The 24,436-nt window shown below is 42.7% G+C and overlaps 1 protein-coding gene across 5 annotated transcripts in view; it reads right to left on the reverse strand.

Annotated features, from left to right (window-relative positions):
- Positions 1–20,826, reverse strand: part of LOC134037125 (RNA-binding Raly-like protein) — a 21,979-nt gene extending 1,153 nt beyond the window's left edge. For 2 of the 5 annotated variants that reach the window (XM_062482460.1, XM_062482459.1), the window contains exons 1-7: positions 20,620–20,826; positions 11,770–12,047; positions 2,603–2,678; positions 2,205–2,252; positions 1,075–1,265; positions 548–661; positions 92–249 (exon numbers count right to left, since the gene is read on the reverse strand). In XM_062482460.1, the coding sequence (XP_062338444.1) occupies positions 92–249; positions 548–661; positions 1,075–1,265; positions 2,205–2,252; positions 2,603–2,678; positions 11,770–12,025 (843 nt within the window). In that variant the 5' untranslated portion in view covers positions 12,026–12,047; positions 20,620–20,826. Of the gene's footprint in view, positions 1–44; positions 250–547; positions 662–1,074; positions 1,266–2,204; positions 2,253–2,602; positions 2,679–6,835; positions 6,936–7,900; positions 8,018–11,769; positions 12,048–20,242 lie in introns of those variants that run through there. The other 3 variants (XM_062482457.1, XM_062482458.1, XM_062482461.1) reach the window with 3 other exon arrangements.
- Between the last annotated feature and the right edge of the window lie 3,610 nt (positions 20,827–24,436).

The following is a 24,436-nucleotide window of genomic DNA, read 5'->3' on the forward strand; positions in this document are numbered from 1 at the left end:
TCTGATACTACACTCCATCCTGTATGGGAGACAAGCAAAATGGCCTATTCAGACTTGAGATTACACAGTAGACTGATATCGATCCATTCACCATGCCGTTGGTGCCATCATCGTCAAAGTCATCTTCACCGCCATCCGTCATTTCCCCCACTTCCACCTCCACAGGTCCTTCTGCGTCATCTTCTCCAGACAGCTCTGCGGTCCCTCCTTGGAGAGACTCGTATACCATTTCCTGTTTCCTCTGGGCCTCTAATGTGGAACAAAAGTTAAGAGTGTGAGGAAAGAAATGAAAAAAAAAAGCAATGAGACAAGCTTGAGAGTGCGGTTTTTTACTTTAAGTTAAGAGTGTGAGAGAAACACAACCACTTCAGACGTCGTTAAACATCAACGCCAGAAGAAAAGATACATTCACGAATATAGGTATTTTCTACAACACAGCTTTCATAATAATACATTAAAACGTTTAGTGCCAGACGAAATTGTGCATTCAAGACTGTTCATGACAGGATTAATGTAGTCTCTGTGTGGGACCTCTCAGCCTGCGTACCAGGCCCTGTGCGTTGTTGCCTCTCAAACTTCTCCAGCCTCCCCAGCAGGGAATCAATCCTGGTCTTGATCTGAGACAACTCCCGTTTGATGGTTAGGAGCTGGTCGGATTTCACTGAGGACAGACACACATGGAGGATGAGACAATGTTTGCCAGGCAAATGAGACTTGTTTTGGACGAGACTAGACCCCGTTTTTTCCACCTTGTGAAAACTCCTGTTAGTGGCTGGTGTCTACCAGCATAATCCTCCTGTACAGGTTTAAAATTTAGCTCCAAGGATGTCAGTAATAATGAGGCGAGAACATCTCTGGCTGAAAGAATAGTTAACTAACTAACTAACATGTTGTTGTAGGGTGTTTGGTTAGGAAGAATGCATTCAATATGAGCTAACAGTAAGGACCTATCAAGGACTGTCTGAAGGAAGGGGGATAAGGAAGGCGGAGGGATGGAGAAGATTGAGGGGATGGAGATATGGATGGCAGAAAATGGGAGGTCCATGACAGAGACAGGAAGCTCCAGAGACGTACACCGAGGACCCGTGGCCAGGGACCCTGGGGTGAGCAGTCGAGAGGAGGAAGAGGAGGAGGAGGAAGACGAGCAGGTCCTGACGGGGAAGGAGGATTTTGCTCTGCGTGCGGACGGGGCAACGACTCTGGAGCGCTTGATGGGGATCACCGCCCTGGTGGGGGGCAGCACACGCCCCTGGTACTCAAACAGTCTGGAGAGTTTTAAGGGGCAACATTTAAAAATAATTATAGTTGCGAAACAGAACGGCCCTCTATCACATCTGGTCAATTGACGTCAGCAATAACCTATGTTTTAATACTGTAACTAAAAGCTCTTACAAAGATGGTCCATTTATGCTGTTTAGCCAGTGTCTTCCCCCAGTTACGAAAGACTAATAATGTGTAGTTTAAAGTCTCCATGAAAAGATTGCCATTTTTGAATGCCCGCAGTCCTTCAAAACGGACAAGGTAAACAAAACAATAAAAATGTCATAGTGAAGATGCATGCACTTCCAGGTCTGCGTTAAGCGGTAAGCTAGACAATCGTCTGACATTCTAAATGTGCCTAGACAGATAAAAGAACCATTAGCTGGCCAAATGGAGGGAAATAAACTCATAATGACATTCACTACCATTCTTATGTGTTCCATCTTTCTTGAATTTCAAAATACTATTCCTTCCCAGTCTTCCTCTTAACCCTTGTGTTATCTTCGCGTCATTCTGACCCACCGTCGTATTGCGACAAATTTACCGCATAGAAAAACAAAGTGAAGCATTTTAACCATTGGGCTGTCTCAGACCCTCCACATTACAAAAGTTAAAAGAAAATGATTTGTATTTGTTTTTGTATTGGCTAAAATTGTCTAAACACAACGATGGTTCGTTATGAACCTTTGGGTCATGTGACCCGAAGGCAGCACAAGGGTTAAACAGTAACTTGATAGAGGTCATAGAAAAAGCGAAGGTAAAGCATTTAGAGATTGAAAGGGAAGGATGAGCGAGGGTAGGTACAGAAGGAAGGAATCAAATGGAACAGGGAAATTACTCTACTTTTTTCGATGACACCGTTTACGTTTCAGACTGCCGTCTTACTTTGTGAAAGACAAATCCATTTAGACTTTCCTTAAAAGCCTTCCTTTTCACATACGTACCTGCTGTAGAAATCATCCCGGTAGTAATCATAGTCAAATTCATAACCACTGTGGAAACAAGGAAGGGATCACAATGAACAAATATTGACTGCAGGTGTACATTCATTTGTAAGAAGGCAAGGAGAAAGAGAAATTAATCTTAATGAAGATTCAAAGAGCTTCTCCTGGATCTGGAAACAAGTCAGGTGGCTGAGCGGTTAGGGAATCAGGCTAGTAATCAGAAGGTTGCCGGTTCGATTCAGCCTGTGCCAACTGACGTTGTGTCCTTGGGCAAGGCACTTCACCCTACTTGCCTCGGGGGGAATGTCCCTGTACTTACTGTAAGTCGCTCTGGATAAGAGCGTCTGCTAAATGACTAAATGTAAATGTAAGATGGAAATGAGCGAATATATCCTCACCTGTAGATAGACGACAGAGTCCGTTTTGAACCAATCTTTGGCCTGTATGGCTTAGGCTCACCTGCCATATTAATGTCTGTCACAGAAACATTACATGATGTTAGACGTGTTGTAGTAATAACACATTTTACTGTATTGTAAAATGAAATAAACTGACACAGAAATACAGACACGGAGCATCCCTTTTTACATGTAAACAGACTTTCAGATAGAGCGGATTACTTTTTAAGACACAACAATATGTCTTGGAGATAAAAAGCAGTTTTGACAGACTGGCGAGGCAGCGCTGTCTAGCGTCAGACAGGCCTGTCTGCCACAGTTAAGGTGTTAGACAAGAACTCCTCACACGGTGATGCTGCACAGCGGTTTCACGCCGAGTTTGAGTCAGACCAACATTGTTTTCCGAGAAATTCTTCTCAGACTGACATTTCACGCAACAAAACCCAACATTTCAAAGTGAGTGTCTGCAGTGTTAGAACGCAACTTTTTTGTCAGGTTTCCAAGCCTGAATCTTTTACAAAAATCTCTTGCAGTAACATGCAGTACACAGCTATGGTTAAAAGAAAACGCTTCATCACTTTCTCACTGAGTGACAGCTTCTTCGATGCTAGTCTCAGATGGTGTCAGTGGTTCAGCATGTCTGTCTTTGTCTCCATTCAATCTCCACCCAATCAGCCCTGAGTGCTTCTCAAGGTCAACCCAGACACAGCAGCTACAAAGTCTCTACAGACAGAATCAGAATGGGATTTATTCGCCATGAAAGTTTGCACAGACAAGGAATTTGCTTTGGCAGGAAGGTGCATACAATAAACATATAGGAACCAAAAATTTAAATATGTGGACTATCTGTACTAAGGGTACATAAACTAGCATTACTAAGTGGAATTAAAATTAAATAAAATTAAATATAAGTTGCCGTAATTTACAATATAAAAATACAAATATTACAAAAAATACAAATGTACAAGATACAATTTTACAAGACAAGCTCAGTGCTTGTGAGGAGTCTCTATTCATGGCTTCGAAACTCAAACAGGCAGCCAGGATTTTCATCAACTGCCTTTGGGGATGAGGAGCCTCAGTAATAAAAAGTTATTGGGAGCTAAAATGTGGAGCAATACATTGTGGGCTGTTATATTTATAGTTTCCTGTTCATTATGACAAACAACTGTACTTTTTCCATTCCATGTCCAAGAAGGAAGATGTGCTCACACCAGTTTGGTTTTAAGTTCCCCTAGTGGGAAATTAACAAAGTGTGGCACAGACTTGCAATCTTTTGCTAATGAATGAAACTGTGTCATTTCATATCACACTGTATTTTCTTAATATTAGACTTGGTAGACAACACCGATCATTGTAACTATAAAGCATATTCTTCAGTTCCCTGCTGGGGTCACTAATGAGAGCAGGGCACACAAAAGCACTCTAAATCAATGCCAGTGCAATTCAGTCACGGACCTATGATTAATTGTAGCCATTACTATAATCATATACAAGCGTTAGAGGATGTGTGTGTGTTCACATGTTCTCGAAGTGAAGTAGAAAGATGTGGGTAATGTGTTGCTAGGCAATAGATTGAGGAGTATGCTGTAACGTTGGTAACAGGATTTGATTTGTTGAAGAGCTTTTGTCAGGTCTAATTCTTTTGAACTTTGAAACTAAAAGGTAAGATGTGAGATAAAGAGTAGAATTAAATTAGACGTGAATCGTGTTGTTACTACTGTACATTTACATTTAGTCATTTAGCAGACGCTCTTATCCAGAGCGACTTACAGTAAGTACAGGGACATTCCCCCGAGACAAGTAGGGTGAAGTGCCTTGCCCAAGGACACAACGTCATTTTGCACAGCCAGGAATCGAACTGGCAACCTTCAGATTACTAGCCCGATTCCCTAACCGCTCAGCCACCTGACTCCCTGTACAGTATGCGGCACATCAATCAAATGTACTGAACTGACTGTAACACTAGCTGTCCAAATTGATAATATCACTGTGCCTTTCACATACCTTTGTGTCTCAATAATGTTAATTTATGTCAATGTAGACAGTACTGTACCACATTCAAGCACAGGTTCACAAACACATTTGTGTACGGTGTGTATGTGTTAGATACTTATTCTCTCAGCATGTCCTTGAGGTTTTTTTAATCACTGGCTCATTGTGGCAGTCATTATTATGGCAAATAGAATAGTGTTTGAAGCTGGGAACTGGAAATGACGAAAGGCAAAAGACACCCACCCACACCAGTCATCAAATCAAGTCAAATCCAAATTAATTTGTAAAGCCCTTTTTACAAGCAATGTCACAGAGGGCTTCACATACGCCCATATAACTGCCCCTCAACCAACCTAAACCCTCAAGGAAGACAAGGAAAAACTCCCAGAAAAACTCACTCGAGGAGAAAAAAAATGGAAGAAACCTTGGGAGGAGCAATTCAGTGAGGGATCCCCTCCTCCAGAGACGGTTTGTGAAAGAGAGGTGCAGAACACCAGTCACTGGGCGTGTACTTGTTAAGAGGGTTTTACAAGGCTTCTAAATGATGATGTGCCTCTGGGCTGTGCAATCCATATCTAGCTACAATTTGTGCATTAGACATATCTTCACTTCAGGGCTCTTGTATTGGGAGGTTTTTGGATCAAGGGACTCAACACTGATTTCCAGAGCTCTCAGACAACTGTGGTCTACGCCAGCATCTCTGGAGAGGATGTATAATGGTGGGAGTGCTGGGTAATGTGGCTGTCTGCCAGTTTGAGTTCACGTCTTTGTGTGATAGAAGTAATGTGAAGACTATTGTACTCCAAGTGTGTCGTTTTTTTTTTGCCATGACAATCAGTAGGCTTTAGCTTAGCGAGATAAGGTGGTTCGAGCAAGAGCCATTCAACCTTGGAATGAGTTTGAACCAAAAAATCTGCATTTGCCAGAGAGATTGTCTCAGAATGTGTTATCATAATTTTTTTGTGGGAATCAGTATAATCAAGGTAACTTCTGCTCTTTCTACACACCCTGGGAGTATTATGAGATGACTTCTTCTTTTATCGTTATTCAAGGTCATGAAGACTTTTCTCTTTTCATTTGACATCCGACTGTGTTCCCTCAGGAAGGGAGGGCATGTGACAGACGGGGACGGAAGAAGGGAGTCAGGTGGCTGAGCGGTTAGGGAGTCGGGCTAGTAATCTGAAGGTTACCGGTTCGATTCCGGCTGCGCAAAATTACGTTGTGTCCTTCCTTGGGCAAGACACTTCACCCTACTTTCCTCGGGGGGAATGTCCCTGTACTTACCGTAAGTCGCTATGGATAAGAGCGTCTGCTAAATGACTAAATGTAAATGTAAGAAGAGAGGGAGGTGGTGGAGTCTGTCGCCAGGTGATGACCTCCAGTTCACTCAAGAGAACGGGCTGTCAGCTTGTCGGCTTTGTCTCGATACAGCCGTCACATGGGGGTAAGTCACACACTGTCGACCTTCAGCTGATTTACATTTTTACATTTAGTCATTTAGCAGACGCTCTTATCCAGAGCGACTTACAGTAAGTACAGGGACATTCCCCCCGAGGCAAGTAGGGTGAAGTGCCTTGGACACCAACGTCAATTGACACGGCCGGGAATCGAACTGGCAACCTTCAGATTACTAGCCCGACTCCCTCACCGCTCAGCCATCTGACTCCCAGCTGATATAGAAAGAGTACCTCCTTGTTAAAAAGTGAAGTACTTTGATTAGTATTTTGTTGTCGAGTTTGGCCACGAAGAAGCTAGACATTTTTTATGTTGGCAGCAGACTGTTCTGCACTGCTCAAATTGGTACTCCATGTTCCCAAAAGACACACTGAAAACAAAGATTGTGAGGACATTTTATGACCAAGACTACTGGCTCTGAACAGCATATTGCAATTTACTCTGGAAGGATAATTAGGCCACCAAGGCTTTTACTGAACAGAAATATCAGTCAGAAAAAAATAGTGTATTCCCAGTCCTTGTTAGAAACATAGCTTTTTTGTATACCAAAAATCTTGGGTTTAGCTCCTTTGAATGATGAAATCTAATGAACATTTCAGTACACAGCCCAAAGTGGAGATGATTGCTAGTCTTTCATCTGGTCCTGTTCTTTACATTTCACCAGTCTTTCCTGTTTGTTTTTTCCCCCTCACTTTTCATGATGTAACCGTGTGAGTGGCGGGTGCAATGTTCTGTAACGATCTGTCCCCCGGAGGAGGGACGTCACTTCCTCTACACTCACACTGGCTGATGTGCGCTCCGGTTCAGCGAGGCGCACGCCGTCTGCGCCCACACATCTGCTAGGGAACTTTGAACTATCATTCATGAGTCTGTTGTTCGGAATCTGGACAGTTACCAAGACACAGGAGAACCTTATGCACTGGGCTGTTCATCACTTGGATTGGCCGCCTCGATCACCGTCGAGGTTCAGTGATTCAATGTTTAAGGATAGGCTGATTCACAATAATGTGAGATTTACAAAAGTATCTAAAACAGACTGATTCATTGCTATTTTATATGACAGGCTGTAACAATCTAGCTAAAAATGACTTTGGGAAACACTCCACTAAAACATAGAACATTCGTAAGGCATGTCTTAAACGTAAACAAGCATGTAAAAATCCCCTTGTTGATACATAGTTAATATAATCTATAGCTTAAGTAGGCTTATATCTGCATGGCTTGAGTGTATATTTACAAGGACTTTGGGTTTTACCCATTCTGCTTCAAATGCAGTGAAGGAGTTAAAATAGTTTTCAACAAAGAACGTATTGAGCTAGTAGCTTATGGTGTTGATGTCGGTTTTATAAAGCTCAATGTCATGTCATGTTTGACTCATCTAACAAAATGGTAGGTATAAAAGTGTAGATAATCAATGCATCAACAAATGGTTCGTAATATTGTTAGCAATGTTTAACAAGTAATTTAGCCTTGCTTTAGTAACACCACTCTGTTGCCGTTATTTCCATTACTATCCTTAGGACAAAGGAACAAGGTATTACTGTGGCACCCTGCAAAAATGTCACATCTGTTTGACAATCAAGGCAATAAAGGTCAAATCAAGCGTAGCCTAGGCTACATGTCAGAACAACCTTGTTTAGAACTCAAATAACTAGTTCAGCATATTTAAAAACAATTCACGAAATAATTAAGCAAAGCCTACTTTTGTTTTCAACGCCAATTTCACATAAAATTGAAATGTTCAGCAGATTCTCACCCTTAGGCTGTAGAAAACATTTGACAGCGTTTCGATAAATCCTTCTTATAAACTAGTTCATAAACGACTGTTAATATTTTTTGAATACTTACATCGTTGATTGCGGCGCCGGCCTTTGTACATCGTCATGACAGTGATAAACACAGTTTTATGCGAGTAGGCTAAAGCTCCAGTCGTGCTGACGACGTTTCCTTTGCTCAAAACACCCGGCGCAAATCAAATACACTTGGAGGCACAAGCAACAGCCACCTCAGACCATACCATTGCTGGATAGGGGAGTTCTAAGTGTTTCCTCAACACAGCGATTAAGTCAGACTATAGCTCACAATCGGAGAAAAACATTCTTCAACCACACATTTATTTTTATTAACTGTAGCCTAACACCAACCGGCATATTTTGCGTCAGTGGTCGTAAAGTTAAATGATAGCCTATAATATTCAGAATGTCTCTCTGTGACACACACATTTTTATTCACATTTTAATTAATTGTCTACAAAACAACTAATTACCAGTGTCATCTCGGACAAGTTGGGGGTATGATATTTGTGGGTCAATAAAGTACAGATAGAAAATCCGTATGAACATGTAGGCCTAATGTGTGTGGCAAACTCATGGTAAATATACATTTTTATTATTCAAGCTCACTCATTTAATTGTACTAAAAACGTTAGGCTACATAAAAAGGGGATTAGGTTTTCCCCTTAATTGGTTTACACAGGGCAAGAATTTGCCGACAATAAAATATCCATTCACAAGCCCTATTCAATTAAGTATGGAAGTCACATGAGACCTGCCTATCCACTGATCGGCTATAGACTCCAAATATATGTCTTCAGCACAGAACAAAATACTCTAAAAGGTTCCCCAGCTGTTCCAGCAATTATGCCCGCTGAGGATGAAGTCTCTAAATTGTTATATCTAATTACACTGACAGGGCCTGTGCAGCTGTCTGGCCCCCTGGCTCACGTTCTTAATAGTCTCACCGTTCTTTTGTTCCTCGCGAGAAAAGAGAGGCTTGTTATGAGACTGACAGCTTGATACTATGGTCAGAAGCAATTCCTTTCTACTGGCATTTTACTAAATCATACATAAGGAAATCTGTAAAGAATAAAACTGAAAGAAATTGGTTAAATACCTGATGGCTGTACAAGTACATTACATTACAAGTAAATTTAAGACTGACCATTTTTCTCAATCAAACCATCTTATCGTCATCTTAATCATCACGAAGTATGGTGCATGGACACAGTACAGTACACATATATATTGTATATGTATTGTACCATGTCTGACACTCTTTATCCATGGGAAAATTGCATATCAAATGCCAGACTAGCTACACATCCCAGCATTAAAGCCTTCATTTCTATAAGAAAAATGTATGATCCTAAAGGGATAATGTCTATATTTTTAATGTTTTGTCATAGTTCAGCACCGTGTAACTTTTGTTATGAAAGGCGCTTTATAAATAAAGTTCACTAATTGAGTTGACTGATTTACAGTCCTAATGCTTTCAGCACTGTTCCAGTTGCGCCATCTAGTGTTTCTAATAATTGTGACATTGCCTATTACACGTGCATTATCCTGTCATTTATGCCTGCTCTATCTCTGTTCATCCTTCCAAACCCCAAATACAGACAGTCTTTTCAAGCTGTCAACCATCTCTTCAAGAAAGCAAGTAGGTATAAACGAATGACATCCTCTTTATCACCATACAACTAGAAGTGTGTGTTTCACACACGCTTTACTGTGTCTTTGCTTTTTCAAGCACCGACCTAGTGTAAGCACCGACCTAGTGTAAGCACCATTAGAACCACCGCTCATTCAGAACAGACAACTTAACCCTCGTGCTGCCTTCGGGTCACATGACCCAAAGGTTCATAACGAACCATCGTTGTGTTTACCCAATTTTACCCAATACAAAAACAAATTAAAATAATTTTCTTTTAACCTTTGCAATGTGGGGGGTCTGAGACAGCCTAGCTGTTAAAAGAAAATGCTTCACTTTGTCTTTGTATGCGGTAAATCTGTCGCAATACGAAGGTGGGTCACAATGACTGATGGGTCAGAATGACCCGAAGATAACACAAGGGTTAAACCGCAGTAACTTCATCTGCCACCAGAGGGCAGTCACAGACCATGACAAAGTCACTCATTGAAACAACACATCGGTTTACGTCATCCTCAAAAATATTAGATTCCACTGTTTTCCTTATGTGACCAGAAGACATCTTCATCTGCATCTCTATGGTGGTAGTGTGGACCTCAGCTTGGGTCACTTTCACTTGTATTTGGAGAAAGCAGGCTACCTAAAGTCCTTGTGTTGGCAATCAAGCCATGTCCAATAAAATTAAATTGAGTGAATGAAAATACTGAGCTGCAATATCTCCTGGCTATTAAAGTCACTCAAGCATTCCAGTGTCTCCTCACCTGCAGTCAACACCTGAAGCGCTGTCACAACAGAGCTGAGCTCAGTATTATTTACAGCAAATGGCCTGCCGAACAGAAGTATATGCAGTGGGTGACATTTACCATAGCCAGATATCAAACAAGGACATCTACAGTTCATCTGCAAAATACAGATATGCATATAGTTTTTAATAGTCTTTGTTTGAGTGTGGCTGTGTGTGTGTATGTTAGAGAGAGAAAGAGAGAGATAGAAAGGGAGGGAGGGAGAGCTAGAAAGGGAGGGAGGGGGAGAGAGATAGAAAGGGAGGGAGGGAGAGAGAGATAGAAAGGGAGGGAGGGAGAGAGAGAAAAAAGACAGAGCTGCAGTAATCCCAGTTAGAACATTCCTGTTGGCAAATTACCTTAAATTTCAAACTCTCGAAAAGGGAATACAAAATAAAGCAAAGTTTGGACTTTTACACATATATGTGCAGACCGATTTATAGTTTATTTGGTTCCAGTTCTATTCCTATGCATACTTTGGCAATTCCAAGATGTTTTCAATGCCAATAAAGGAATATTACATTGAAGAGTGATTCCACGCATCTTTAATGTTCCAGGAAATGTGTCTCTGCTGGTCTTTCAGAGTCATTTTTATAAACAAATTGTTGGAAACCAGTGCTTAGACAAGCTGTTTTGCATTCAGTCACATGCTTACCAAAATAAACATAAACAGCATCTCTGCAGGTATTGTCACAAATGGGGCACACATTTCCTTTAGATTTGAACATGTTCATACAACCACAGCAAACTCGTAAATTTGATATGCCATACCAACATGGCTATAGTATGAACATTAACTGAACTATGACATTACTTCACCAAACATATCTAATCCTACTCTTGCTTCAACGAGAGCTATATGAAATGTGGTCCGGTAAACAGAATGCTAGCTTTGGAATGTGCCTGTCTCTCATTCCTAACAGTGAGGCCGATGATGCATGGTAGGGGAAAACGAGGATTGAATTTCAGATTTGACCTCGGGAACCGTCATTCATATTTAATAAGTCAGACTTAGAGAGATTTTATTTTTCACAGAGGAAGGGGAAAAACTAATCAATAAGTAATATAAAGAAGATTTATTGTATGGGAGTTTAGTGTACATGTAGAGATTGGTGCAGTGTGTACTCTTTCTTCTTCTCCTTCCCATCTCTCATAGTTGTATTTTTCCTACAGTATATATGACGTTATGACACAGTCCTCCATCGATTCACGTAAGCAGTGCGAACCAAAGTGTTGTGTTCCGACCTTGGGGCTATTTGAACCCCATGTGTTCTTTGAGTGGGCTTATGACTAAAGAACACTGAGATGTGCACACAGGATACAGGCACAACAAGATACAACACACACACACACAGACAAACGAACACAAACATGCACACACACACACAGACACACACATATATCTTTACCCATCCCCACCCGCTCATGATGATGCCCACTCATCATACCCATCAATCACAGAGCAACCATATATCACCATAGCAACAGAAGTTTTTTTTTTTTTTATACCTAGCGACTGTCCGGCGATGACCCTGGTGTTCTCTCCGGCCACGGCCGCGCGGGCGTTTCTCTCGCTGACGTACTGCACGAAGGCGAAGCCCTTGTGCACGGAACAGCCCACGATCTTGCCGTACTTGGAGAAGATGGCCTCGATGTCGGCCTTGGTCACCATGGCCGTGTTGAGGTTCCCGATGAAGACCCGGGAGTTGAGGGAGCGAGGGTCATTCTTATTGGTCACGTTGCTGGTCTGGGTCTTACCAGTCATCCTACACACACGCACGGGCCAGCTGGGGAGACAGGAAGAGGTCAGGGCTAGAGGGGCAGGGTCAGGAGGACTACGGCTTAACACACTAACAATCATGCACTCACACACTCTCGGTTAATATTCCTAACGCTTTCGCATGTCTGGTTGACTTGAAGTACAGGTACAGATGTAGCATGCTTTTATTCTTCATGGTCTCCAACCATGCAGCATTTCAGTTACTCTGTCAGTTCGTTCTCATCCTCCCCAGGGCTTTCCCGAGACGGAAGTGTTGTCCGCGTGAGACAGACTCTGGCATGCAGGAGGTGAGGGAGGCCTCGGCTCAGGAGGAGGGAATCAAACTTGCGGATCAAAAAATGGACGACCGTTGCCACGCCTTCATAAACGTTGTCGCACTCCCTTCTCTCCCCCGCCTCTCTCACCTTCTCTCCCCGCCTCTCACCTTCACCTTTGGTAGCAGAAGAGTAATCACGTCTGGAAGGCAGCCTTGCTCAGAGGTGTGGTTTGTGTCTTGTATACACGGGAGCTTTGTCATTAATCTTAATACGCCGCTGATGGTGAATCCACGCCAGTGACCAGAACAGCAAACTTTTAAAACGAACAAAGGGGAAACACTAAGTGTCCTAATGTTTTTAATGACTTAAAGAGAACTAAATGGACACGGCTTGGGCAAAACTATAACAAGGAATCTCAAAAAAGATCTGGGGCTATTTACATTTAGTCATTTAGCAGAAGCTCTTATCCAGAGCGACTTACATTAAGTACAGGGACATTCTCCCCAAGGAAAGTAGGGTGAAGTGCCTTGCCCAAGGACACAACGTCATTTGGCACGGCCAGGAATCGAACTGACAACCTTCAGATTACTAGCCCGCTTCCCTAACCGCTCAGCCACCTGACTCCCTGGGTTATTCCCACTTCTGTCTCCCTTCCCTCACATCCAACCCCCTTCTACTGTAATTACAATCAATTTCCACTGTAATTTTCTAGGTAAGAAAGCGTCAGGTCAGGAGTCAGGTGGCTGAGCGGTTAGGGAATCGGGTTTTGCTGTTTCGATTCCCCTGAAGTGCCAAATGACGTTGTGTCCTTGGGCAAGGCACTTCACCCTACCTGCCTCGGGGGGAATGTCCCTGTACTTACTGCAAGTCGCTCAGGATAAGAGCGTCTGCTAAATGACTAAATGGGCAACAGACCTTTTCATAAGGAACCTATTAAAGGAAAAGCTCCTAGTAGGTAATTTGTTCCCGTAAGATTCCTTCAACAATTTCGTTTTTTGTCAGGAAGTATATATCGTGCAATAATAATAAGACCAAAGCAATTACAAGCCTTTCTTGCACACATCTCACAGTCCACTATAGTCATGACAAGTGATATTATGTCACCACACCTCATTGTGAAGCTGGAGGGTGTATGAAGTGTGCCAGAAGCTGAGGCTGAGGCAGCTGTGGACATGAACCTGATAGCTTGCCACGTCCTTCAGGTAAGTCCACACACGCACACACTGACAGACAGGCAGGCACAGTTCTCCCTTGGTCTCTGTCTCTCATACACAAAAACCTCACACATTATAGTTCAAGGTTGTGTGATTTGAATCATTAATGTACATTTTTGTTCATTTCACCAGTGTCAGCTTTGTACACTGGCACATTATGAACCTCCTGTGATAAGTGGAGTTTGAGTATGTTATGTATGAAACTCAGAGGCCATGCTGTTATATCCATTAGAGCTAGTCTATAGAGACTAGCCCATTAGCGGGCTAATCAACCAGGAGGGGTACATGTTAAGTGGGTTTAATTGAGAGAAAAATGAGAGCTATCTTACCTCTGTTCACGCTAAATGGCCACAGAATATCAGTCTATTGGTGGCAAGTAGGAGTAAATGACGTCATTGGGCAGTGAGTGATAAAGGAGGTATTGTATAGTTACCTATGGTTTTTAAATAAATAAACCTGTGCGTTATCCTCTAATAATGTCAAAGGTTGTGGAGTTTATATGGCCAACCAAGAGTCAACCAATAAGATTTCAAAGTCACAACTACCTGTTGTACAGATCACATTTCAATAGATTCTTCAATATATTTGCCCATATTGACATGAAAATATCCGTGGCTGATAACTAGACTGCAACTCCGCTTAAACGTAACGTTTTTCCGGAATAATTTTCAGTTACTAACTTAATAAAAAAGATCAGAGCATAGCGATATTCAGTCATTGCTACAGCACGGTGGAAGGGTTGTCCGATTGGAAAAAAAAGAGAACTTCAAAGGGTTTCTTTACAATATTCATGAGGCTTCAAATCCTCAAAGCATTTTAAAAAGCATAACAAGACTGCTGGCAAACACTCATGGACACTGTCCCAGTCCAGTGACACGAGCATTGCTTCAAACCAGCTCCAGATATATTCTCAAAGACAGAGAATGTATCCAATCTCATACTTGGCTCTAACATAAATGATTAATAATATGTTTTCGAATGCATTGTTGATGCCGTCTACGTACCCATTGTCCTCATGTTATCCCAAAAACAGAAGCGTTGACTAACTAGCCAAGAGTTTATTGGGAGTCTTTTAGCTTTCACAGACTTTGGAATGGATTCTAACTGTTAACAGTGATCATGCCAAGGATTACTGCATCACAGGCAACTTCAACACAATTAGACCTCAGGCAGAAGTAAAGTATTTGGATTCTCCTGGGGAGAAACTGGGGGCGGGAGAGGGGGGGAGGGGATGGGGTTAGGAAGGCCCTTTTAGCACTCACAGCCTCTCAGTGACTCACTCTGGTGTCTGCCAATGATGAAACAACCCTGTCTTCTGTGACATCCATGACATGTGAGGAAAAGGAACACTCTTCACTCTCCTGCAGTGCGGTGTGCGTTACGTTTCATCCACATAATATGTTGACAGTTGACAACTGAAAATGCCCAAGCCAATGTATCATTATTAAGGGAGATGCTCGTGTCTGAGTTGCCTACTTCTTCATTCATTTACTGTCAACAGTGAGATATCAACATTTGTCCCACATACTGAAGGGTGAAGGAATTATTGTTGCCTTGTCAGGAATATACTCCTTACGACGGTTCTGAGATGAAAGTTCTTTTATCACTTCAAACTGGTTCATTTTGCGGAAATCTCTGATTTGGTTCAATAATAGCCAAATGAATTGTTTGGGAAATTGGACTGCTGTATAGAGAATCAGGTTTTTGATTTTTAACAGTTATACAGTTAAATGTTTCACTGGTACCACGCAAGGACACTCTATTTATAACGTTCTGTCCTTCAAGAAACAATGACCTCTTCACCACTCTGTCCTACATTCTTGTTCCACTGCAGTCATGAGTTACTCAGCTAATACCTTGACAGCAGAGCAGCTATTGCTGAATTATTAAAAAATACTTCAATTAGCAATTAGGGCCAAAATCATATTGGGCCCTTCTGGACCCAGCCCAACAGAACTCAGTTGAGTCTAATTGTCACAGCCACAGCCGTACCCCCCTGTTGTTTTTGGTTTTGCCCTGTCCTAGTGTTTCCCTGTCATTGTCTTCACCTGTGTCTCGTTCTCATTAGCGTCATTGTGTCCACCTGTGTGTCGTTTGGTTCTGTGTATTTAGGTTTCTGTTTTGTGTCCAGTCTTTGTCTTGTCATCCTGTCAGGGTGTGAGGTGGGGTAGGACCCAAATGCAAGGGAGTACGCAGACATTTTGAAAACAAAGGGTTTAATCTTGAAAAGCCAGGGAAACAAATAGGCTAACAAGAACGATACACAGGTGAAGACAATTACAGCGAAACACTAGGACAGGTCAAAACCAAAAACAACAGGGGGGCACGGCTGTGGCCGTGACACTAATCCCTCCTTCAGGACCAAAACAATCTGCTGCCTCACTCATCTACACTCACAGTGCAGGATGTTATGACAAACTAGATTTTAGAGTGTACTGACTATACAGTATCAACATCTAAATACATCCTATCCCTATACTTCATACTCTATTAGTATCAGGTTGTGAGGTGCTTCACATTAACATAGAGAGAGAGAGAGAGAGAGAGAAGCTGAGTCTATGTACCACATCGGCTGAAGCCTTACTGCAGTGGGTTCAAATCCAGCCTGGGCCCTTTGCTGCATGCCAGCTCCTCTCTCTCCCTTGCCTTTCCTGTTGTTCTTTACAGTCACCATAAAAATAGTAAAGGTAGAAATGCCACAAAAATATATATATCTTTGAGAGAGAAGGGGGGGGGGGTGGGGGCAGGTAAAATGGTTGGAGGAGAGGACTTCAAAAACGGGGGAGAAGGGCCTTTTCAATGCCAATCATCTTCAAGGAGCTTAGAACTGGGCCAAGGACCAGAATATCAAAGCCCAAACTGCAGGAGAGACACAGATACTGTATAGGGTTAGTAGTGAGTCGCTGGGCATTTTCATAGATTTACATATTCCTTTTTTCTCTATACAATATTTTAATTCTTATTGTATTTCTTATTCATTTGTGTACAACCAGCATACATATTCTAACAGCCCAATCTCTCTACCTCCTGTGAACTATGTTCCTTAGACCAAGGAGACAGTGGGAAAATACCCAGGAGCTTTATGGGGATGCATTCTGATTCTGATTTTAACATAGATGGGCAACACACAGTATGACACCACAGATGTAGGGAGAGAGAGAGAGAGAGGGGGAGGGAGGGAGGGAGGGAGAGAGAGAGAGAGAGAGAGAGAGAGAGAGAGAGAGAGAGAGAGAGATGAGAGGAGAGAGAGAGAGAGAGAGAGGAGAGAGAGAGAGAGAGAGAGAGAGAGAGAGAGAGAGAGAGGAGAGAGAGAGGACAGAGAGAGAGAGAGAGAGAGGGCGAGAGAGGGCGAGAGGAGAGAGAGAGAGAGAGAAGAGAGAGAGAGAGAGAGAGAGAGAGAGAGAGAGAGAGAGAGAGAGGGCGAGAGAGAGAGAGAGAGAGAGAGAGAGAGAAGAGAGAGAGAGAGAGAGAGAGGGCGAGAGAGAGAGGGCGAGAGAGAGAGAGAGAGAGAGAGAGAGAGAGAGAGAGAGAGAGAGAGAGAGAGAGAGAGAGAGAGAGAGGGCGAGAGAGAGGGCGAGAGAGAGAGAGAGGGCGAGAGAGAGAGAGAGAGAGAGAGAGAGAGAGAGAGAGAGAGAGAGAGAGAGAGAGAGAGAGAGAGAGAGAGAGAGGGCGAGAGAGAGAGAGAGCGCGAGAGAGAGAGAGAGAGAGAGAGAGAGAGAGAGAGAGAGAGAGAGAGAGAGAGAGGGCGAGAGAGAGAGAGAGAGAGAGAGAGAGAGAGAGGGCGAGAGAGAGGGCGAGAGAGAGGGCGAGAGAGAGAGAGAGGGCGAGAGAGAGAGAGAGAGAGAGGGCGAGAGAGAGAGAGAGAGAGAGCGAGAGAGAGAGAGAGAGAGAGAGCGAGAGAGAGAGAGAGAGAGCGAGAGAGAGAGAGAGAGAGAGGGCGAGAAGAGAGAGAGAGAGAGAGAGAGAGAGAGAGAGAGAGAGAGAGAGAGAGAGAGAGAGAGAGAGGGCGAGAGAGAGGGCGAGAGAGAGAGGGCGAGAGAGAGGGCGAGAGAGAGAGAGAGAGAGAGAGAGAGGGCGAGAGAGAGAGAGAGAGAGAGAGAGAGAGGGCGAGAGAGAGAGAGAGAGAGAGAGAGAGAGAGAGAGAGAGAGAGAGAGAGAGAGAGAGGGCGAGAGAGAGGGCGAGAGAGAGGGCGAGAGAGAGAGAGAGAGAGAGGGCGAGAGAGAGAGAGAGAGAGAGAGAGAGAGAGAGAGAGAGAGAGAGAGAGAGAGAGAGAGAGAGAGAGAGAGAGAGAGAGAGGGGGAGAAGAAATGCAGCCTGGGAAGACAGTGATTATCAGTTTGATAAATCATATCTGCATCTTATCATTAGAAATTGCTTTGAGGAATAACTGCTTACAGTAGATGTGGGCTTTGATAATGTGTGCAATAGCTCATCTCAGGAACTTTGTTTTTCACACTGTCCTGAAGACACCCAGTAAATACATTAGTTCCACATTTCTAATAACTCTTCAAATATTAAAACACAACCAGCACTATGATGTGAAGTGCTTAACACTTAATCTTGTCAATGATGAGTAATTCCCCTCATAATGGAGTAGAACATTTGGATTCCACACAACATGAAAACGAAAATCAACAATACCTTGCAAATGGTTTTCTGCACTTAAAAATGTAAGCATTACAATATAGTACATTGTAATAATGGAATACATTCCATCAAAGCTATAATATAGAAAAGTCTCACAACAACCCTAACTAAAACAGAGACATGAAGCAATCAGCATCCATAGCCTCCTGCTGGCTGGTTTGCTCTGTGCCAAAGGCCCAGAGAACATATGCCATGCTTTCACGTACCTCTTGGCACACGGATATTTCTCCATTTCTTTAATTCCTCTCTTGTGTGGATGCCAAATATAGCTTCCATTCCACCAGGCTAAAGTAACTAGGTCACTGGCACTGGGAGTAATTAGCTGATAACACAATATGGCTCAGCTTTTAAGTGGACAGACAGAGGCAATGTGACATTGGGCAACACCAACACTGGCTGTAGATTAAATGTCTGTAAACAGGGCAAGAGGCAATGTCCGTAGGGTTCAACAAAAGCATTCGCTGAATTCAGTCCAACTTTATAGGCCTACGGTTGTTGTTTTTATGTAGTGGTCATTGTCACCCAATGGCTAAATTAAATAATAGAATGGATTAGAAACTGGAAGATACTCTATTTAGAATTCCCTTAAGTCCCCTGATTGGTTGACACTTCAAGGTTTTTTTCTTTCTTCATGATATGTACGAGAGCAGAGGCTTTGTCTGGTAACAAACACACTGCATACACATTGACTCAATGGAATCCATGGAACAGAACGCTTGAATCAGAACGCTGTCTATGGTGCTGAAAGCTTTGCCGCTTAGAACAACGAAGGAATGGAACTGACCATGGTTCTGAAACAAATACAGTGCGACGTGAAGGGTAAGGTATTGCTGTGAGTCTGCACGAGATACTGTATACACGGCAGAGCTTCTGCATCTTGAGTTCTCTGAGGGTTTGTTTGGCCATGCTGAAACCGATGGATCCCATCAGAGTTGTTTTGTCAAACATGACATGTTCATGATGCGGGGAACACACTGAACCTTCCAGTACACAGGAAATGCAATGGGGTGCATTGGTAATGGGTACTGCAGCATATATAATTCAATGAAACACCGGTTTAAACGGTTAGAAATACATATGTTCAGAGAAGCATTTACACGCAAAATCACTTTCCCTCTCTGTCTCGGGCACACGTACACACACAACATAAACACACACAACATAAACACACACAACACAAACACATACAACATAAACACACGCACACACACACACACATACTGTGAGGTTCTCAGTCCGAGCTTGTCTGGATTCCACGCCCTATCATGGCACGGGATAGGAAACTCTGATGGCGCCAGATATCCACACCCCGCCACAGAACAGAAGTTAAGCTCCTTCCTCCAACAAACTTTGTCCACACTCAGAGCTCATAGACATTCATTTCAGAAGAAGCATTCAGAGCTTGTTTCTCTCAGTCGCAGTTCCAGGCCCAGCATTCCCAGCGAGAGATAAGTATTGTTTGCATTAAAGCATATTTCATGCTTGGCTTCCCCCACCTGTTCCGAGACCAGCCTGTCTGTCTGTCTACAAGTCTGAATGGTGCAATGGATTTCTTCCCTATCTTCAGTTTAACAAAAGTTGAGCTTAGACGTAATTGGAAAAAATGGGATTCTAATGTTATTCATTGAGACAAATGTAGCCTTCCAAAGGGAGATTTGTTGCCAAGGTCAAGTGATTGATCATATTTGTTAATTAGGCGACCTGCGTTTGTATTTGCATACGAAATTATACCGCATAACTGTAGGTACACTGCACCACCTGCAGTACTGTTTACTTTAACACACTCAATTGTACCAAGAAAATTTATAGCCTATTGTTTTAATTATTGTATATTACATATTATAAGTTCAGAGTCCATTTTACAAAATTAATACTTACATTTAAAAAGTTCATAACAAATTGAATAGGATACACAGTACATCTATGTGAATTGTACCATAATAATATTTTCAATATAAGAATGTTATTTTGATCATAAATAGATCTTTAACGAAGTTTTACAAAACAGTAGGGACTTGACTTGAAATTAAAGTGGTTTAAAAAGTTTTTTAAAAAGCAACTCGAATGAAAGTTAAATTCTCACCTATGTCAAAAAGAAAATCCTCTAAGGTGAAAATCAAAACACTACATTTTCAGCACTGAGAACAACAGCAGGAACATGGAGAAAGACCAAAATCACACCAAAATAAGACATGACAAAGAAAAGGTAAGAAAGAAAGAATAAATATTTCTGATTGGGCTGATTCTGAGTGGGAAAAAAATACCAAAAGGTCCGCGAGCACGTATTTATCAGCGGCTGTCGCCGGAGCCCCAATATTGTGCGTCCAAGATTTAAATCATTGCATGCAGAAAATGAGAAAACACGGGTAAAACCATAATTTCCCATGTCGACACACCAAGACAAAGAAGAAAAAGAGGATAAAAAATATGTTACGAAAATGTCAGGAAAAATGTACTCACCGAGCGGGAGTAAAATGTTTCAATTAAAAACAAATTGGGCGTAAAGCGTTGTGTGGCGTTGTGTAAGCTCGTGTGTCGAAGCTCAAGCTCTGCGTCCCTCGCGCTCTCATTCTCTGCCTCTGACTCTGTCATGTGACAGGGGATTGGATTGGTCAGTTTTTGAATTTATCCACGCTTTCCACAGCCAAAGTATTCAGTGTACAGCCATTCTTCACGCTATGTGCTACTGTACCAACAGGAGCTATCCCACACTAGATGTACAACACTCTTCGTGGTTCACGATGGGTTTTGATTGGAAGATTTAGACCAATTCCTGTGAGAATATATCGAGAGCGAGATCAGGCTTGCATTTGAAAACCTTCTATAAAATAGCCTTTACTTTACGTGGTATGCTACAGTATTATCAAACACAAAGTGATCATATATCAATATTACAACTAATTCGTGATTATTTCTAAAATTAAATAGTTTGCACTAAAAGCTAATTTAAGTCATGTACTGTAGACAAAATGGTGTACCTGGATCAAAGGCTCAATCTCCAAGTGATTGGTAAACCGACAGTAGATAATTACCTATTATTGGCCTATTTAGGCCATCTATTAACTAGGACTGTGTCATTTAATATTCACTGCCATGTTTGTATTGTAAGTTTGATGTTTCAGGTTTGTTTCTTTCTTTGCCAAATGAAAACACAGATTTCGTAGCTAATACTAGCACAGACAGGGTGACACAAAGGTTGTACCCAGGTACCCAGGTAAGAAGTAAAACATTCAGTAAGACATCATCTTGGGTAAGCTAAGTGAGGAGGGGAAAAAAGGGCTATTCAGTTCACGCTCTCTGAAACACATTCCTGAAGGCCATTCCAATTCCAGACAAACATGGGACTAGCAGGGATTGCAGCTTTATCGTTTTATCTCCTTCCACTTTCCTCTGTCCAGTGCACATGGTAATGCCTTGGCCCAGCTCCTGAGCGTGTGGATCGGATAAACAAACAGTAGCTGGCAGATAGCTAACGTGCTCAGCTAGCTTCTCTGACGCCACGGCCATGTCCATGGGTCCGTACAGCTACAACACCAGGTGGGAGTCAGGTGGCTGAGCGGTGAGGGAATCGGGCTAGTAATCCGAAGGTTGCCAGTTCGATTCCCGGTCATGCCAACTGACGTTGTGTCCTTGGGCAAGGCACTTCACCCTGCTTGCCTCGGGGGAATGTCCCTGTACTTACTGTAAGTCGCTCTGGATAAGAGCGTCTGCTAAATGTCTAAATGTAAATGTACAAAACCGTCGGACGTGCAGGGGGGGGTGTTGAGGGGATTGGGCTGTGGCACTTTCCCTACACTACATGGGGAAACATCTAGTATGTCGCTATGGTGAGCAACTGTGCGGAACATATATTCTGTGGTGAGGGACTGTGAGGAACGTCTGTTCCATAGTGTGGAATTCAGTGAGGAACATGCATTCTATAGCAGGGAACTGTGAGGAACGCCTGTTCTCTACTGAGGAACTGTGAAGAACGTATGTTCTGTAGTCTGTGTTGAACCAGGGCTGTAACTAAAGTAGGGACAGAGAGATGAAATAGAATACAATGAAAAGTGGCCAAAGTGTCTATGTGCTTGGCTCTCACACAATATCCTTCTCAGATACATCATTCCACTGAAAAGAGATAAACACATTACAGTAAAATGCTATATGATGTACTGTAACTAGTGTGGGATTGTGCAAAAGAAAGAAAACATCAACAATTGAAAATTGTGACAGAAACACAATTGAATGCAGGTTTTCGTGATTGTTTGAGGGCCTCAATCCATTAGGGCGTGATTCAAGGGAAAAAAAACGGTGCCACTTACTCAAAGGAAATGTCAGAAAAAAGCTGTTTACTTGTCCTTGTACCTTTCTTGCTGTTTACAACCTGGAGCTACTTTGGTGCGTGTGTGACTGTGTGTTTGTGTGTATGTGCGCGTGCGTGTGTGTGTGACCAATGAAGTGAAAACCTTATAATATGTTTACACACTGACATTTCCCGGAATCTGTCAGGTTTCTCACTGAAACAAAATACACTTGACATTCTAAGACACACTCTACTCGGCTGTCACAGCTGTCATACTACACAACACCAAGAAATCACTACCCCATAACAATACCGTGGTGAAATGGTTCACTGTATGAAATGCGATTTAACCTTCCTTTGTACTGGTTCAAAACAAAAAACATTATTCTAGTCAACAGCAAGACAAACCGTATATAATTTCAGAAAAAAACATTCCGTTATGGACAGTCATCGCCACTTCCTTATTTTTGTCACAGCAATTTAGTGTTGGTTCAGACTCGTAAAACCCAGGTCTAAGCCTTTAACATTAGAGGTCAGTCATTAAGATAATCTTCCCTGACTACTCCTCCCGACTGTTGGAGTTTGTGTCCATCTGGTTTGTTCCTATCTCAATCTGGCGTCCCATATGGTGGCAGCAGCAACCTTAATGGTGTGCACAACCAGGAAGAAAGAATCATAAATACATTTAAACTCAAAACGTCAATCGTGTTTTAGAGAGGTGGAGTGGTTCATATGTATTCCAATGCTGAGATGTACAAACAAATTCACAATGATCTGTTTCTTTGGAATCAATTAAGAACATTAAGAACCCTTTGTTTCTCATTTAGGCAGTATGTGTGTGACCATTTGGAATGGGTACTGTTGTCACTGAAGTGGACAGGGAATCGATATTGCCATGTGAATGGAACCAGCTCCCTCAAGGCTTGGCTCCCGCTTGATGTGCGAGGGCTTGTCAGTAACCCAGATTTGGGATATACTGCAAATGTTGCATGTCATCACCTCTCTCTCCCCTGCACTTCCTGTCTCTGTATTTTGTAAAAAATAAATAAATAAACACACACCCCACACACACACACACAAAGTGACTCTGATTTGTGAAGGGTTAGGTCTCGTTCAGATTGCTCTCGTAAGACCGATACTGCCATGTCAAGTCTACCTATCCTCCTGGGGATAGTCTTGCCACTTAACTTAGATCTTAGTGCCGACTCCACACTATTATGCAAAAGGATAATGGAGGCAGACTGTTACTTATCTCTATTCTGCTCGAGGGTTGGAAGTTCAGTTTGGGACATGTGGTGTGAGGAGACAGGTCGCAGCAGATGCACAGCCGCTCTGTCCCGAAGAGGACGAGACTCCTGATTCATTTGGACGACAGAGAAGTTCAAAGTAGCTCATCTTCCTCTCTCCATGATTCCAATTGTAGAGGATACTGACAATTCTCTTGCTGGGGATGAATTGTTCTTAAATCTTTCACAGACAATTTCCCACACCCCATTTTTGCACACACTGCCACAGCTAATCACAACTAGATTATTCCGTGCCAAATTGAAACCATCCTATTAAATACTTACATATAAGTATAATATACGTATACAAATATGCCAAAGCAATTGTAGCACACAATAAGAATCATTGCACGCTGTGCTCTAAATCCCACAACAGTATACTAGGTTTCTGTGTTTCCTAATCCATCCAGACAGATCACTGAGGCTTACTTTGTCCTGTTCAGCACACATCATGACCCAGCATGCCTCTATCTTCCAGCCCTCAGACCCACAGATTGAATTATAGAGCAGGTTCTGTTGGGCTGACCCGGAGCGGACAATGAGGTGGTGGATTACTTCTCTGTGTCCCGAGTGGCAGAGGGGGTGAGGGCGACAGAGCGTCTCAGGTCCACGGTCCCTTCGGGCTCGGAGCAGAGCGGTACCGGGAGGAACGGTGGGATTCATGAATACATCAAAGGTCACGCTGCGGTGTGTAATAGAGGCAGGG

This window comes from Osmerus eperlanus, chromosome 16 (assembly GCF_963692335.1).
Source record: "Osmerus eperlanus chromosome 16, fOsmEpe2.1, whole genome shotgun sequence".
NCBI classification, from domain to species: Eukaryota; Metazoa; Chordata; class Actinopteri; order Osmeriformes; family Osmeridae; genus Osmerus; species Osmerus eperlanus.